General features: G+C 45.9%; 1 protein-coding gene across 1 annotated transcript in view; it reads left to right on the plus strand.

Moving 5' to 3' along the window:
* Positions 1–16,962, plus strand: part of HMCN1 (hemicentin 1) — a gene marked incomplete at its 5' end in the record, with an annotated part of 160,609 nt that overhangs the window by 122,972 nt on the left and 20,675 nt on the right. Inside the window, 21 exons of the mRNA XM_029964017.1 lie at positions 680–870; positions 1,901–1,982; positions 2,384–2,520; positions 5,486–5,627; positions 6,482–6,626; positions 7,625–7,752; positions 8,054–8,210; positions 8,381–8,502; positions 8,690–8,854; positions 9,052–9,159; positions 9,280–9,417; positions 9,566–9,700; positions 9,927–10,196; positions 10,683–10,873; positions 11,227–11,440; positions 11,913–12,047; positions 12,517–12,707; positions 13,372–13,453; positions 14,485–14,754; positions 15,236–15,406; positions 15,940–16,110. Coding sequence (XP_029819877.1) covers positions 680–870; positions 1,901–1,982; positions 2,384–2,520; positions 5,486–5,627; positions 6,482–6,626; positions 7,625–7,752; positions 8,054–8,210; positions 8,381–8,502; positions 8,690–8,854; positions 9,052–9,159; positions 9,280–9,417; positions 9,566–9,700; positions 9,927–10,196; positions 10,683–10,873; positions 11,227–11,440; positions 11,913–12,047; positions 12,517–12,707; positions 13,372–13,453; positions 14,485–14,754; positions 15,236–15,406; positions 15,940–16,110 — 3,345 coding nt within the window. The remainder of the gene's footprint in view (positions 1–679; positions 871–1,900; positions 1,983–2,383; positions 2,521–5,485; positions 5,628–6,481; positions 6,627–7,624; positions 7,753–8,053; positions 8,211–8,380; positions 8,503–8,689; positions 8,855–9,051; positions 9,160–9,279; positions 9,418–9,565; positions 9,701–9,926; positions 10,197–10,682; positions 10,874–11,226; positions 11,441–11,912; positions 12,048–12,516; positions 12,708–13,371; positions 13,454–14,484; positions 14,755–15,235; positions 15,407–15,939; positions 16,111–16,962) is intronic.

A 16,962-nucleotide genomic window follows, 5' to 3' on the forward strand; every position in this document is an offset into this window, starting at 1 on the left:
CAAAATGGGAGCAGGGACATGGCACTCAAATGATCTCTAGGGATAAGGAGGGGTTTTATAGACTCATAGAATCTGTCTGTTCTATTCAGAGTGGTTTGGGTTGGAATGGACCTTAAAGCTCACCCAGTCCCACCCCCTGCCATGGCCAGCGACACCTTCCACTAGCCCAGGTTGCTCCAAGCCCCGTCCAACCTGGCCTTTTCAATAAATGATAAATGAGAGAAATAAAGAAGTGAAAGATACCTAAAAGGATGTGAATGTATAATGTAGTATATACTGAAATATGCTGTAATTAATACAACTTTATGCTATAAATTAAGAACTTTGGTTAGCAGAAATTCAGCTTGACTGGAAGATGCACAGCTGAAAGTACAACAGTGAATATATAAATATATGAATAAATATATTCACTGAAACTGAAAAATATATTTTACCTGTGACTTTGAAAACATTTTCTAATGAATAATTGCAATGCCTAAAATATGCAAATTAATAGGCAGAGGCAGATGGAAATTACCTGAGTTACTCAGGGAGTTCATGACACGCTCAGAAATAATATAATGTAGACTAATTCTACTAAGTCTACCCCCAAGGCTGTATATGATGTTTTATAGGCTTTCACAGTCAGTTGTTAGGTTTTTTGAGTCAATAAAGAACTCAAATGTTTTTTCTTCCCCAGAGCCACCTCACATCAATGGTTCAGATGAACCAGAAGAACTCTCTGTCGTCATTAACAATCCACTTGAACTTCTCTGCATCTCCTCTGGTGTTCCAGTCCCCAAAATCTCCTGGATGAAGGATGGACGCCCACTTCTGCAGACTGATAATGTTCATGTGCTGAGAGAAGCCCTGAGAATAACCAGCGCTCAGGTGGAGTATTTGTGTCAAGATGGGCTCAGATCTGCATTCCCAAAAGAGTGCCTGCCTTAGGACTGTCCTAAGAGATGTCCTAAAAACCTGCTACAAAATCACCTTGCCTTGGAGTTTCCCATACAGAACACACAGTAATATTCTGGGATGAGAGTGCCCAAGCACTTCAGCCTCTTTTGAGCTTTGTTACTTCATGTTCACTTCAGAGTTCCATAATTTTTTTATTTATTGGTGCATTGTGTTACAAAGCAGAACAATCAATGCTGGGACTAATCATTTTATGGTTTTAATCTGTCTGTGATCTGTTCTTATTCATTTTCTACCTATTTGACTCTTGTTACTATCCCTTGCTTTTCTTTTGTGATTTATAGTTCCTCTTCAGCCTTTTTTCTCTTCCCATTAGCTTGGATTTTCCTAAAGCCCTTTGATGACACAGAAAAACTGCATTTGCAGCCTTCTGGCTGCAAGTTTGGAAAAAATAGTAAAGACACTAGAAAGACTTTCAGATTAATTCATACAATAAAAGAGTCCACGAAAACAACCTTTAAAAGCCTTCACCATTAAACTAAAGACTGGATCCAACTGTGGGCAGCCAGGTGAAGTTCCTCAAACAGCAGTGGGATAGGGCTGGGGATTCATTTGTCTGTATAACAAACACTTCTTGGCTTTACAATGAGGAGTTTACAGGAGGGAGAAACCATAAAGGATTTAATGACTGTGTGTGCACAAAAGGATTTCCTTAGTACCCAAACCTGACCCTTTCTTAGATTGATCCCACTGCCAGTTTATTGCTGGAGACACATTATCTAGAGAGATTTTATGGAGGCCTGCAGCTCCTAAGCCATCTCTGAACAATCCCAGCATGGTAAAATAATGAAGTATTCAAGAACTTCATTTTCTTTCCAGGCATTCCTTATCTGCTGTGTTTGTGTTCAAGTGCTGCCTGTGTTGTTGCCATGTTTGTATTTCCTGGTTTTGCTGGATTTTTCCCACATTCTGAGGTTTCTGCTGAAGTTGTTCCTGTCTCTAGGTGGAGGACACAGGAAGATACACGTGTTTGGCATCGAGCCCAGCAGGGGATGATGATAAGGAATATTTAGTGCGAGTGCATGGTAAGTTCAGTTTAGGAAAAAAAGTTATTCCTTCAGAGTGTGAACTGCTAAGGTAAATCAACATCTCATTTAACAAGGACATACTCTGTGATATTGCACCATGTGATCATAACTAACATTTCTGAATAAGGATAGTTATTCTGAGCATGGTACACAAGTAGAAGGGAAACTTCCACCTGATTTCTGTTACAATTCCAAGTCCTGTTTTTGAATACTAGGAAGTTTATTGTGAAAAGGAGATGAAATATACTGATATATTTAGCACAGGTATTGAAAATCAGAACTAATTAATGATATCGAGCCATCGCATTTATTTCAAACTTCAGAAGTAAGTTGGAAGTTTTCAATAAGGAGTGTTTGTGATAGCATATGTGCAGTGTTGATTTTGTTCTCTGTTCCAGTTCCTCCCAACATTGCTGGTACTGGTGGGCCCCAGGATGTGAGTGTGCTGCAGAACAGACAGGTCATTCTGGAGTGCAAGTCGGACGCTGTGCCCCCTCCCACCGTCTCGTGGCTGAAGAACGGAGTGCTCCTGGAGGTACAGAGGTTCCTTGTTTGCACTGGCTCCCTGTAGCTGTTACACACAGTGCCTGAGGGTTCTTGCTCCTCTCACTCGCCCCTCCCGTGCAGCACATGAGCTCCAGAGAGCTGAGTAGCCCCAGCCCAACTCCAGGTAGCCCTGACTGAAGCCAGCAAACCTGTGAAGTGGCCATCCCGCTGTTACTTGTTCTTTTTTCCTTTAGGGGGATCCCTTGCTCCTCCTGGATCCTCTGAGCAATGCTAGAAGCCTTCGGTAAACTCCTGAATGGCTTCCCAGGAAAGGTAGCTGAGAAAAGACTACACTATATGTTTCCTTTGGCTATATTATGCATCCTCCTACTCTAGTAGCATTTAGAAAGGAACTGAAGTTCTTTCAAAGCAAATGGGTTGCTAATCACCACAGTTTTGTACCAAATGCATCTTTTCCACTCCGAATTCCATAGTGGAACCAGTCTTTGCTGGTTGAGAGACAATTAGCAGGAGGGGGATGGTTTATACAGAAAGAATTTTTTACTTCCCATCCTTGGGATCACTCACAAAACAGGTGCTACTCAACTGAACATTGAAGTTCAGTTATTGATTGAACTTATTTGATAATTTTCCCTCAGTTGATCTTTATTCTTTAATGAGGAAACAAATTCAGCTTATGAATTGTGTCTCCCTTAACTGTGATCCATCACTAAATCTTCACCCAAATTTCTCCTTGTTTGCTTTCCTTTTGACATACCATTCCTCAGACTCTTTCTCTAGTGTAAATTTAGAAGAATTAAATATTATTGGAAGAAGTAAGAATATGGTGGGTGAATATCTTACAAACTGCTGCTAGAGACTGTGATCTTGAATATGGCCCAAGAACCAGCTAGAAACAAAACTAACAGAAACCTGCTTCTGAACAGTTAATTTCTTAATTGAGTAGTGGGGGGTTTTATGAAAACAAGGTCTAACAAGGCTTGGAAATGAAATATATGAATACTTTTTGCCTTAAGTCTTCATTGGAAAGCTCGTGTTTTAAAAGCAGTACTTAATGAAAACAATGCATGAAAGGCAGCCACTGTTAAAAATATTCACCAAGGCTCAAAGCAGGAGAGGAAAGCTGTGATGGCCAGAGGTACTGAGCTGGGAACCTGGGAATTAGCTTTATAATGTGAGTTCTCCTCTTGCCTCGTGAATTGATGTCTGTATGTGAGGGCTGAGGCTTCTTGGGACCTCAAAGCCCATCTCATTCCAACTCTGCCATGGGCAGGGACTCCTTCCACTGTCCCAGGTTGCTCCAAGCCCCATCCAACCTGGCCTTGGACACTTCCAGGGCTGGAGCAGCCACAGCTTCTCTGGGCAACCTGTGCCAGGGCCTCCCCACCCGTGAGCCTGTGTGAAGATACATTCCAGATATCAGGAGAGCATCAGTGTCCTTCCCAATGCCTGGTTGCTTTCTCAACCTCAGGGAAATGTAATAGCCTTCTATTACTAAAAAGCTGGGAAAGGGGTGCCCTTGGTGTGGAAAGGGAGGTGCTTATTGACATATCATCCTCCTTATCCTGGAAATGTTGAGGTTTCACAGTGACAAGAGAAGTTTGGGGAAAGTCATGTTCTCAGGTTGCAGTGTTATTTCCATTTATATCATCACTGCTCTTTGGGAACAGCCTTGTGGTTTTTTTGTCTTCCACTGGGCAGATTTTGAGGTCTGCACTAGTATGAGGTCTGCTCTAGTCCCCTTCTGCACCCTAAATGATGGAATTGTGCTGCACCACCTTTTTTGGTAGCAGAATTGTGGGAAGATGTGGCCTCCAGCAGCTTTAGAGTCCTGACACTCTTCATAAATTTGGAAATGCACATTAAGAGTTAACACAAGATGTAAGCAGGAGCCTCTTGACCTAGTCTGGCTTTATTTAACTTGCTGAATTTGTGTTTTTTCCAAGATAGGTTTTCTAACACACTTAAGTAGAGCATAAGGATTAAATTATAGCTTTACCCCCTGTCTTCTGTCATCTATATGCCTCTGTATTTAGAAACCATCACATAGGCTGTGTTCTGAACAGGAAATACCAGTGATTACCCAAAATCTGTCTCTAATGCACTCTGGGGGTGACTCATGTCACCGGAGAGGTTCCAGCCCTGCTGTTTGTCCTGCACTGTAGGCCTGGGGCTGGTGTCTGGGATGAAACCAGTGTTCCAGGGTGCCAGTGTCACCTCTGTAGTGCTCTGCTCAGACCCTTAGGCAAAAGAGTAGATGGGAATGTCAGGTTTCAATTCTATCCACAGGGTGGGTAGCACACACTGGAAAAGCTTGAATTCCTGCTCTTTTTTCTCCTGGGTTGTATCCACTGAGGTCTTTGAGCACTTGTAGCTGATGTTACTGTCAGTTGTTCATGCAGATGTGACCCAGACTGGCTGTGGTAAGAAAGCTTTGACTGAACTGCCCTTGTGGCAGGGGCTGTGGAGTCACTGTAGGGCTGGGAAGAACTGCTGGATATCTGGATACAGAGCCTGTATCCAGAACTGTGGCTAGTGAACTCCTGGCTGGTGAACTTAGCTGGCTAAGTCTATCCTGGCTCCCACCTGAACAAGACTACGATGCTGGAAGAACAGTGTAGAGAAACTTGTATTCCTTCTGCCTGTAGCATGCATAGATTAAAAAATAATAATAAAAAACTGAATCCTGTGTTATTAGTTGCCCTTTTCTATAAAAACTCCCAAGCCCTTTGGCTGTATAGCCCAAAAGGCTGTCTCCTTCAGGCACGAGTCCCAGGAAGGGTTTCAAGGGGGAACCAGTGAGCAATGATAGTTTTTTAAAACTTTGCTTACCCTCTTATCTTGAGGGATGTAAATGAAGTTAAGCCAGCAATGAATTATCTATGCCCTTCTTTCGTGGTTTTCATTGCTCTGCAATGAGAGAATGTTCTGTCTTCACCAGGAAGCCAATGGGGAAGCTCTAAATGTGTCCATGTGTCTGTCTGTGCCCTCAGGGAACGCCGCGGGTCCGGATCCTGTCAGGCGGGCGGTACCTGCAGATCAACAATGCTGACCTGGGGGACACAGCCAGTTACACCTGTGTGGCCAGGAACGTGGCAGGAGAGGTGACCAGGGAGTTCCTGCTCACAGTGCATGGTAAAATCACAGATCAGCCTTCTGCACCTTCATCTTTGCATGGCATTTCTGCAGGACTTCAGGCAGCAGGAAGCAAATATTAGTGGTCTTTTTCTAGCCACATGTTGGCCACTCAGGCCATGCCTAAACTGTGGGACTGTGAGTGTGGTCTCATGTCTGAGTCCACAGCTGTCCCCAGACTAAAGGACCTGTTGAGGTCTCCCCATGGCTCACTCTCCATCTGTCTGTGCTTCCTGCTAATGGAGCTGCATCTGGCCATCATCCTGATAGGGAGTCAGGATACATCCAGAGTGAACCCCCAGATACAGGACTGAGAAATGCTCCTGGGCAAATTCAGAGAGATTCTTTTGAAAGCATTTCACTGGCCCCTTGAGGACAGGGTCTCACAGCTGGCTTGGCCACTGGTTTGGAAGGTTCCTTGAAACCTGTAGCAGCTTCTCTGCACCTGCAGCAGGAGAGGGCAGGGCCTGAGGGGCCCTGTGCTTGATACTTGTCCTGTGCTACCACAACCCTGAGCTCCATTTTAGACCTGTTTATTTTCTCACCTCCAGTCTGATAAGAAACTCTTCTGCTCTCACACTGGGGTGATGAGAAGGAGTTTTTTCCCTGTTTCTGTTTGATTCCCACCCTATAACTCGCAGAGCTGACCTTTGCAGTGCATTTCAGCCAATGTTTCTTTCTCCTCCCCTGCTGCGCTGTGGCAGTTACCGTGTGCTGCCCAAAATGGTAAGAAACTTGTTCCTGCCTTTGCAGTGATCCCAAACCTGCTGCTGCCTCTGTTTTCATGTGTTTAGTTTCAATCATTGCAGTGTAAAGTTATTTTCTTTGCATCATCAGCAGTTTTCCCTCTGCAGTGGCTCCCACGATCCGGAGTGGTCCCCAGACCGCCGTGGTGCACATCAATGCCTCTGCCCTTCTGGAGTGTGCTGCACGAGGGGTCCCAGCCCCCAGAGTCACCTGGAGGAAGGATGGGGCTGTTTTTACTGGAAACAATACAAGGTATTGTCCAGAAGTCAACATAAATGTTCCTCATTGCTATTTAAGAATGTATTCGTTACGGAAAGTGTAATTAGACATCAATGACTTAGAAAGCAATTTTGTTTTCACAGATCAGAACTAATATTTTTACTCTCAAATGTGGAAAAATAACAGTGATAGGAAGTGTAATGTCATAGAATCAAAAAATCACAGAAGGGTTTAGGTTGGAAGGGACTTTAAAGACCATCTTGTTCCAACCCCCTGCCAAGGGCTGGGACCAGAAGTTGTTCTACAGAAAAGTAGCAGTACCAAAGGTTTCAGCCTTTTATTGTTAAGGACAAAAACCCCCTCCTTTTAGAGCTAAATGTAATAGTAATTCTTCTAATATTGAAGGTTTTGAACACTAAATGTGAATGATCTTTATATTTTTATATATATATATATATATATATATATATGTATGTATATATATATATGTATGTATATATATATATATGTATATATGGAGTTTTGGGATGAAGAAAAGCAATTTCATGTAGGCCAAAAGCTACTGGAGTGTATTCTGTATTTTCTAATACATAAAACTTTTCATACATGTTCTAGTACCAACTTCTATACCAGTGAATGGTTTCTATCTTCTGACTGTTTTAAAGGGAAGCAGTTTGGCATTTTCTAGAACTGAGCAAATGTAAGGAATTCAGTTACATTTCGAAGGAAAAGTACAAGCATTAATTAGGGTTTATTAAGGTTAAATGAGAAACTATAAAAAAGGAGTTTGGCCATTTTCTGTAAATCCAGTATCATTTATGTGAAATCACTATGTCAGCTAGATTTCATCATTCCTCTGGGGAAGAGTGAAGTCAGAATAAGTGCAATAAAGGAGAAAACTCCATGTGGAATTGAGACACCCCGTGTTCAGGCCACTGGTTGTGTCCTGAGTCATCTTTCCTCAGCACTGCCAGGATAACCCGTGGCCCTGTTGGTTGGAGAGTGGACAGCAGTGTTTGGCTTTGTTTCAGGTACTCCCTGTTGGAGGATGGGTCCCTGCACATCCCCTCAGCACAGGTTGCTGACACCGGCAGATACGTGTGTATGGCCACCAACAGCGCCGGCACCGAGCGCAGGAGGATCGACCTGCAGGTCCTGGGTAAAACTGGGGCCTTACAGCTCTGAAATACACTTATATCCATTTTAAATTAGCCCCTTTTTAGCTGCATTGCTAAAAACAAACAGAGAAGAAATGTCCAGCCTTAGGAATATAACCCAAGACCTGACACATCCCATGCTACCTGTTTAGTAGGTTTGTTACTGTCAAGTTATTCCTTATAAAAATTAAGTCAATGTGTTCAGACAGTTCAGCTCAATATATTTAGATGTGAGAGAGATGTATGGGCATATATATATCTCTATATAATTATTCTGAATAATTAGGCTTTGTTTGTCCTTAGTTCCTCCAGCTATTGCTCCTGGGCAGACGAATATCACAGTTACTGTGAATGTGCAAACCACTCTGCCTTGTGAAACCACTGGAATTCCCAGACCAGCAATTAGCTGGAAGAAAAACGGGCACCTGCTTAGTGTTGACCAGAACCAGAATACATACAGGTGAGAGGTGTTTTCTTTTCCCTGTGGGTTTAAAGTTTTTAGGGATGATTTTGGCACTTTAAAAATTTAGCCATGTATAAATGTAATCTTATGTAGCCAGCAAATTCAGTGGGCTGATGACCTGAAAAGGAGTGTTTCAATGGCTTTCACTTTCTTTTTTCTTTGTTCAGACTTCTGTCTTCAGGTTCCTTAGTAATCATTTCTCCCACTGTGGATGACACTGCTGTCTATGAGTGCTCTGTGTCAAATGATGCAGGAGAAGATCAAAGAGCAGTTGAGCTCACTGTTCAAGGTAGAGGGGATATTGCTGTTACATGTGTGTGGCACCCAGAATTTCTGTTGAGATGAGATTTTTATTTCATTTCTTTATGATACTGATATCCATAAGTCTCTGGTATTCCCAAGAAAGATAATTTATTTCCAAGAATTTATAAAAGTGAACGTGGGCAAGTAACCTTTGCACTGCTGTTCATTTCCAGTGCCCCCATCTATAGCAGATGAAGCCACAGACCTTCTGGTAACAAAGCTGTCCTCAGTCCTGATTTCCTGCACTGCCTCTGGAGTTCCTGTCCCCTCGCTCCACTGGACCAAAAATGGCATAAAGCTGCTTCCCAGAGGAGATGGGTACAGAATTCTCTCCTCAGGTACTGTGCTGCAGAGAACCAGTGGGAGGGTACAGTTGGGCACATCTTGATGTAATTAATTACCTCAGTGCAAACAACCCCCCAGAATCCCCTCTCCGATATCTCAGAATAAAAATATGGCCCTCCTGGGAGGGATGCTGAGGGAGAAGTGTGTGAGTAGAGGATGCAGCTTGTGTTTGATGCTGTCTGTGCCCCAGGAGCTGTGGAGGTGCCCTCTGCCCAGCTGGCCCACGCGGGCCGGTACACGTGCGTGGCCCGGAACGCCGCCGGCACTGCCCACAGGCACGTCACGCTGCACGTACAGGGTAAGGGGGGCTGCCAGCACACAGTGCTCACTCAGCCTGCTCAGGTTATGCACTTTTAGTTATCTTCTGTATTTTTCTAGCCTTGAAGGTTCAGCCTGTTGCCTTTCCCTTTTTGCACAGAGCCACCAGTTATCCAGGCTCAGCCAGGGGCGCTGGATGTCATCATGAACAACCCCATCGTGCTGCCGTGTGAGGCCACGGGCACCCCTCAGCCCGTGATCACGTGGCAAAAGGAGGGCATCAACATCATCACCTCAGGTATCCTAACCCTGGAACTCAACCTGCTTGCTGTGACTCAGGCACTGACATTCTTGTTTCTGATGTGCAGGCTTGGGTTCCTCCTGTCTATTCGTTTAAAAACAAAAACCAAACCCAAAGGGTCATACGTTGCTTATATTTGTTTTAGGCAACAGTTACATGGTTCTTCCAAGTGGCAGTTTGCAGATTGCCAGAACAGCTGTGGAAGATGCTGGCACTTACATGTGCATTGCTCAGAATCCAGCTGGCACTGCTCTGGGGAAGATCAAACTGAAAGTTCAAGGTAAATCATCTTTAAACTCTTTCTGTTGGTCCAAACACAATTCTGAGCAATTGAAAGGGACCTGGTGCTTTCCTGTTTGCCATGACACTGAATAGAGCCCAAGAGGTTTATTCCCTTTAGTTCTGTGTTTACTTTAGGATCAAAATATGCTTTTAGGAGTATTTTCACTGAGAACAAAAGCATTCCATGTTTCTAATTCTTTAAGTAATTTCTTAATTCCTTTCAGTTCCTCCTGTTATCAAGTCCCACCCGAAGGAATATGTTGTTCCCGTTGATCAGTCTGTCACTCTGCAGTGTGAGGCTGAGGGCTCCCCTGGGCCGGAGATCAGCTGGCACAAGGATGGGCAGCAGATCCTGGAGTCGCTGAGGAGGAGGGTGCTGAGCACTGGTGCCCTGCAGATCGTGTTTGTGCAGCCTGGGGACAGCGGCCGCTACACCTGCACAGCCACCAACGCGGCGGGGTCCAGCTCCTCCAGCACCCAGCTGGCTGTGCACAGTAAGGCATTCCTGCTGGGATGGGGAGCCACTGCAACGGGGGTCCAGGGAGGGTGTCGACTCCCCATCCCTGGAGGTGTCCAAGGGCAGGTTGGACGGGGCTTGGAGCAACCTGGGCTGGTGGAAGGTGTCCCTGCCCAGGGCAGGGGGTGGAATGAGATGAGTTGGAAGATCCCTTCCAACCCAAACCATTCTGGGAATCTCTGATAAGTGGAATAGCAGGGAAACGATGTGTGACCCCATGGAAAGTAAGGAGCTGGGATGAACAGGAGGAGTTCAGGAAAATTGTGCAACTTAACAGGGGAGTGTTACTGGGTTGTAGTATCAGCCAGTTGCTTGAATTTAGGAATGTGGTCATTGGTGGTGTCACTGATGGAGATGGACAATACAGGAGATCCAGGCAGTGTTCCCTTCAGTCCAGTGTTGCCTTTACAGGAGTGCTGGGATAATGCACAGAGGTAAATCTTTGTAATAAACCTCTCCACAGTTCCCCCCAGGATCCGCAGCACGGACACACAGTACACGGTCACGGAGGACTCCCAGGCTGTCCTGTCCTGTGTGGCTGATGGGATTCCAGCACCAACAATAAACTGGAAGAAGGACAACATGCTGTTAACAGAGATAGTGGGAAAATACCAGACTGTGCCGGGTGGAGACCTCATTTTGGACAATGTTGTTGTAAGTTCCCTCAATCTAAGCTATTACTGGACAGGTTTGGCAGTGATAAAATCCACCTCTGGATTAGCCAAAGTTTTATTTTGATTTCTTGTTCCTAATATTACAAAGTCTTTATGAAAGTTTTGTTTTCCACTGAGGAGTAAAATCTGTGAAGAATTTGTAGTGGTGAATTCTCAGGAATGGTGAAAAGAAGTGTTGGTCATACTTCAAAAATTTAGAGAAGTGAAAGAGCTCAGCTGAGCATTTCTGCTGAATGCTTGTTCCAGACTTTTGGAGATTCTCTTCCTGCTAGGAGTTGCAGTGTTGTGTAGGATATATCACAGCTGAAATTGCCCCCACATGTTTCCTTGCAGCCTGAAGACTCTGGCAGTTACACCTGTGTGGCTGCCAATGCTGCTGGGGAGGACACACACACGGTCACCCTGACAGTCCATGTGCTGCCAGCCTTCACTGAACTGCCTGGAGACGTAGCTTTGACCAAAGGAGAACAGCTCAGGTTAACCTGCAAAGCAACTGGGAGACCTGTACCCAAAATAACATGGACCTTCAACAATAACATCATTCCAGGTGGGTAACACCAGGTCCCTGGTGGCCATTCTGCTCCAGAGTTTTCTCCCATGTAGCATTGCAGGTAGTTTAAGGTAAGGAAGAAGAAAAATCTAGAGGGAATAAGCTTGTTAGTGATTGCGTGAGGAATATCTTCACTGTTATGCAATCATATAATTAAATGGCCTCTGAGACAAAGCTGTAAGGAAAATAATTAAGAAATTGTTCCTCTTCTATAGCCAATAATGTAGCACATTAAAACACTCAGTATCTGATGATGCTTACTCAGCATCCAGCAACTAATAAACAAAACTAAGGAACAACTTCAGTGAACAGATGCCTGTGGGCAAATGTCATAGCAGTGGCTTTCTGTGCACTCCTGGGGTGTCTCAGAACTGCAGTGTCACGGGGCCCTGAGCAGTGCTGCTGAACAGAAACCCTCTGGCCTGTGTGTGTGAGGCCTGGCAGTGACCCTGTCCCTGTGCTCCCCCAGCTCAGTACGACGATGTCAATGGACACAGCGAGCTGCTCATCGACAGGGTCTCCAAGGACGACTCTGGCACCTACGTGTGCACAGCAGAGAACACAGTGGGCTCCATCAAAGCCATTGGCTTTGTGTATGTCAAAGGTATGTGAAGTGCCAGCAGCTGTGGGCACTGTTGGGCAGTTTCACAGAGCCAGCTGTTTGGAGAGTGGAGTTGGAATGCTTTGGGTTGGAAGAGTCTGTAAAACTCACCTCATTCCACCCCCTATCCTGGGCAGGGACACCTGCCACTAGCCCAGGTTGCTCCAAGCCCTGTCCAACCTGGCCTTGGACACTTCCAGGGGCAACCACAGCTTCTCTGGGCAACCTGTGCCAGGGCCTCCCCACCCTCACAGGGAACAATTCCTTTCCAATATCCCATCTAACCCTGATTTCTCTCAGTTTAAAACCTTTCCCCCTAGCATTTGATGCCTCATCTATGGCTAAATGGGAAACACTGAAACAGGTTGAAATTCCCACTTCAGAAAGTCCGAGGTGAATGATCCCAACCAGCAATCTCACTGAGTGCATTTTATTTTGCTCTGCTCTTTCCTGGCCATCCCTGGTGTTCCAGAGCCCCCAGTGTTCAAGGGGGATTTCCACTCCAGCCGAATCGAGCCCTTGGGGGGCAATGCCATGTTGAACTGTGAGGTCAGGGGAGATCCCCCTCCAACCATCCAGTGGAGCAAGAAGGGAGTTGGGGTTCAGATCAGCAACAGGATCCGACAGCTTATCAACGGTTCTCTCGCCATCTACGGCACCGTGGTGAGTCCTGCTCTGCTGCCAGGGGCTTCTGCCTTGTACTTGTATTACTCAAAGTGTTCCAAATCACATCATTTGGAAAGAGTGAGGCTACACATTTAATCCACTTTTGCTTTTACCTTTAACTAGTGTTTTAATTCAGGCTAGAATTAGACTCGAAGTACTGAGACCAAAAAAGAACAGGGGGTCATAGTTCTCTTTGGTTGTTGGAAGAACTCAATCTATGTGCTAATTGTTGGTGTGCTGGTCGTGCCCAATTAAATGGGACTTTTGCTTTTAACCTTAGAAGACCCTGGATTCTACAAAGTCAGGTCAGCAAGTGCATTCTCCTTGTGCAAATACCTCAGCATCTAAATTCCTAATACGAAGAATAAGGCCTTTTTTTCCCCCATTAACTCTTGTCTGTGTTTTGAAATGGGGTTAAAAACAGCAACTCCCTTGAGTTTCTTTAAGTTTAAAAAATTAATTTGATCATCAGCATGAAGGAGTTGAAGGAAATTAGAAATGGAATAATAAAAATAATGCACCACATCAGCTTACTGTTAATAAAGGCAAAACGTTGAGGATCTAACAGCAGAGCCCTTCAGATCCAGGGAGTGCTGCCTTGAGTCACAGAAAGTTCCCCCTCCGGAGGGGCTCTGAACAGTGACCCTGTTTTGTTCTCCAGAACGACGATGCTGGTGACTACAAGTGCGTGGCTACCAACGAGGCCGGGGTGGTGGAGCGCAGCCTGACCCTCACGCTGCAGAGTAAGGCTCAGGGAGGGGCAGTGCCACAGGTGGGGTCATCACCTGCCCATGGGTAGTGGAGGCAGCTCCCAGGAAGGTTTGTAGGTTAAGACTTGTCTCATCTTTCATAAAGTCGTAGAAGGGCTTGGGTTGGAAGGGACTTTAAAGATCACCTGCCATGGGCAGGGACACCTTCCACTAGACCAGGTTGCTCCAACTTGGCCTTGAGACTTCCAGGGATGGGGCAGCCACAACTTCTCTGGGCTGTGAGAATTTTCATCATGAATATTTAAGTGTCTGGTCTAAGCTGTGATTAAAGTTAAAGAAGAGAAGGATGCAGAAGGGGATTGAGACTCATCTTAGAAACCAGCTTTGAGCAGAGCGACTTCAGGCCTTCTGAAGGGCCTGTTTCTCTTGGTTAACTAGAGAGGATTTCTACAACTGGATTGAACTAGACCCTCAGCTTCTAAAGTAAGAAATTTATGGGAGATGAATCACAGTTTTTAGTGACGATGTTTTGTTTTTGGCAGAAATAATATGGTAGAATTTTATTTTTTTTTTTGCTACTGGGAGAATTTCTAAACATCCCCTTCCTACTGTAGTCTCAAGCACCGTGGGTCTGTTACTTATGTCTTAGTTGCTTCTGGACATGATTAACAGTATCGTCCTGTTTTATAAAAAACCCCACATTTTAGCAATGAAGATGACCGTGTGCTCTTATAGTGGGACCCCAATCCCAGCTTTGGTCCTCAGATGTTAAACCATGTTAAACTGGCCTATTGTGTGCATTGTAACATGTGTCTGTTTGGTGGCACCTGGGGACATGGTTTAGCGGTGAACATGGTGGGTTGATGGTTGGACTTGATCTCAAAGGTCTTTTCCAGCCTTAAGGATCCCGTGATTCTGTTTTACCTGTGGAAGAGCAAGAATAATAATTATAGTCGAAGTGAACTGACTTAAGGTTTCTTTGTGCCCGCTCTGCCCAACCCTTTGACCTGAAATCAGTAGGGAGCTGTATGCAGTGCTGTTGCCTGAAGATCTGTCCCTTGCAGGCCCCCCGGTGATCACCGTGGAGCCCGTGGGCACCGTTGTGGACGCCGGTGCCACGGCCCTGCTGCACTGCCAGGCCCGGGGGGAGCCTGCCCCTGCCATCAGCTGGTCCCGGCAGGGCCAGCCCGTGGTGGGTGACGACAGGGTGGCCGTGCTGTCCAACGGGTCCCTGCGCGTGGCGGCCGCGCGGCGCGAGGACACGGCCCCGTACGAGTGCGTGGCCAGGAACCTCCTGGGGTCCGTCCTCGTCAGAGTGCCCCTCACCGTCCAGGGTACGTGCACAGCCCAGCCAACCGTGGCTCCACACCAGGACATTACAGCCTTCCCTGAGGGCCAGTGGGGCCAAGATTTTATCCTACCCACATTTTATGGATAAGAGATTCGATCTTATCTTCCTTATGAGGTCTAAGTTAAGCCTTGTCTGAGATGTCAGTGGGATTCTGTTTCATGACGTTTGATTCCATTATACTCATCGTGCTGGGGGAGGCAGAGGGTGTGGAGTGAAAGACATAAATAATAATGGAGAGGGTGTTGAACCCATGCTCAGAACACATCACTGAACTGTGCCTCTAAAGAGCAGCCTTTAGGAGCATAAGCAGTAATTGTCTGTGAGCTGCAGGAAGATATTTTTGCAGTAGTGAAGACATGAAGTGAGTTTGATTTCCAAGGATGGCTCAGGGAGAGCATTTTTCACTCATCTAAGAGAGTTTTAAGCACAAGCACGTTCCAAGCAGCCTCCCTGTTCCCCTGCAGTGCACGGAGGGTTCTCCCCCTGGCTGGAATGGCGGGCGTGCAGCGTCACCTGTGGCCAGGGGGTGCAGGAGCGGGTCCGGCAGTGCAACAACCCCCTCCCGGCCAACGGGGGCAGGACCTGCGAGGGGCCCGTCACCGACGCGCGCAGCTGCCACAGCAGGCCCTGCCCAGGTACTCCCTCTGCCACAGCTGGAATCCCACAGTGGCCCGGGTTGGGAGGGACCTCAATGACCATCCCATTCCACCCCTGCCATGGGCAGGGACACCTTTCACTAGCCCAGGGTGCACCTGGCCCTGGACACTTCCAGGGATCCAGGGGCAGCCACAGCTTCTCTGGGCAACCTGTGCCAGGGCCTCCCCACCCTCACAGGGAACAATTCCTTCCCAATATCCTGTCTACCCCTGCCCTCTAGCAGTTTAAAACCACTCCCCCATGTCCTGCCACTGTCTGCCCATGTAAAAAGTCTCTCTCCCTCTGTTTTATAAGCCCTGTTAGAGTATCAAAAGGCCACAGTGAATTGATATTTTTAGTGTGCCTTGTGTTGTGTCCAGGCAATGAATGATCACCATCACAGATCTTCATGGCAGATTCATTTTTCTAAGCAGTTGGAACTGATTGTGTCTTTCATGTAAAGAAAGAGGAATTTTCATTAAATACCAAAAACTGTTGTTTAAAGAAAACTGGGGGTGTCTCTGTTTCCCAGTGGATGGCAGCTGGTCGGAGTGGGGGCCGTGGGAAGAGTGTTCCAAGAGCTGTGGACAGGGCAACAGGACCAGGAGCAGGACCTGCAGTGCCCCCCCGGCCCAGCACGGGGGACAGCCCTGCAAGGGCAGTGCTGTGGAGTCAGTCATGTGCAATGTCAAGCCTTGCCCAGGTAAGACATGAGGAATTTAAGTTATTTGCACAAGGGGCGTCATATATACATTTCTTTTTTTCTCCAAACCCAAATTCTCTCAGCTTATTTAAGTTGGGATTGTTTTTTTTGTTTTAAAATTGGTTGTAATTCACTGAATGGCACTAGTTCTTGGAAACAGAAATCACAAAAGTAACGGCAAGGAATATTCTCAGCAATTTCTTTTTTTTTTTACATCACTAAAAAGTAAATTTTGTATTTTGATGTTTTCCAGTACTTGATACTCACATTCTCACAGAGTAAATTCACTGCTCTCAACCTCTTCTGCAAAGCCAGTTAAAAAAAAACCAAACCCAAATCACCAACTATTTAAAAACCATGTAAATAATGATCATTGGTAATTTATTACTTTATCTGTATATTTTCCTCTGTTGTTTTAATTTTCAGCCACATCTTCCTGCTAACTATTTGAATGTTCAGGTTTCCTTCCTGTCTCATTACTTCCTATGTTGGAGAGGTTGTAGTTTATTCAGAACCTTCACCACTGAGAGGTTCCCTTCTGTACAATTTTCACTGTATTGATTTTTCCCTTTTTCCTGAACTCATGATTCCAAATGTTCATCCATGGGCCTGAGGCTTATTTCTCTAGATTTTGGCAGCAGAATCAGCTCTGGCTCTGGAGCTGTGTGCCAGCTTTGGCCAGGCTCAGACCTCCAGCCCATCCAGGGAACTTGGGAGATGCCAGATTTGATCAATGTTCACAGGATCACAGCTATGCTGATTTGGAAGGGACCCACAAGGACCATCCAGTCCAGCTCCCAGCCCTGCACAGACACCCCAACAATCCCACCCTGTCCCTCAGAGCATTGTCCA

The sequence above is a fragment of the Manacus vitellinus genome, unplaced genomic scaffold, assembly GCF_001715985.3.
Source record: "Manacus vitellinus isolate BGI_N305 unplaced genomic scaffold, ASM171598v3 scaffold_68_pilon, whole genome shotgun sequence".
Classification (NCBI taxonomy): Eukaryota; Metazoa; Chordata; class Aves; order Passeriformes; family Pipridae; genus Manacus; species Manacus vitellinus.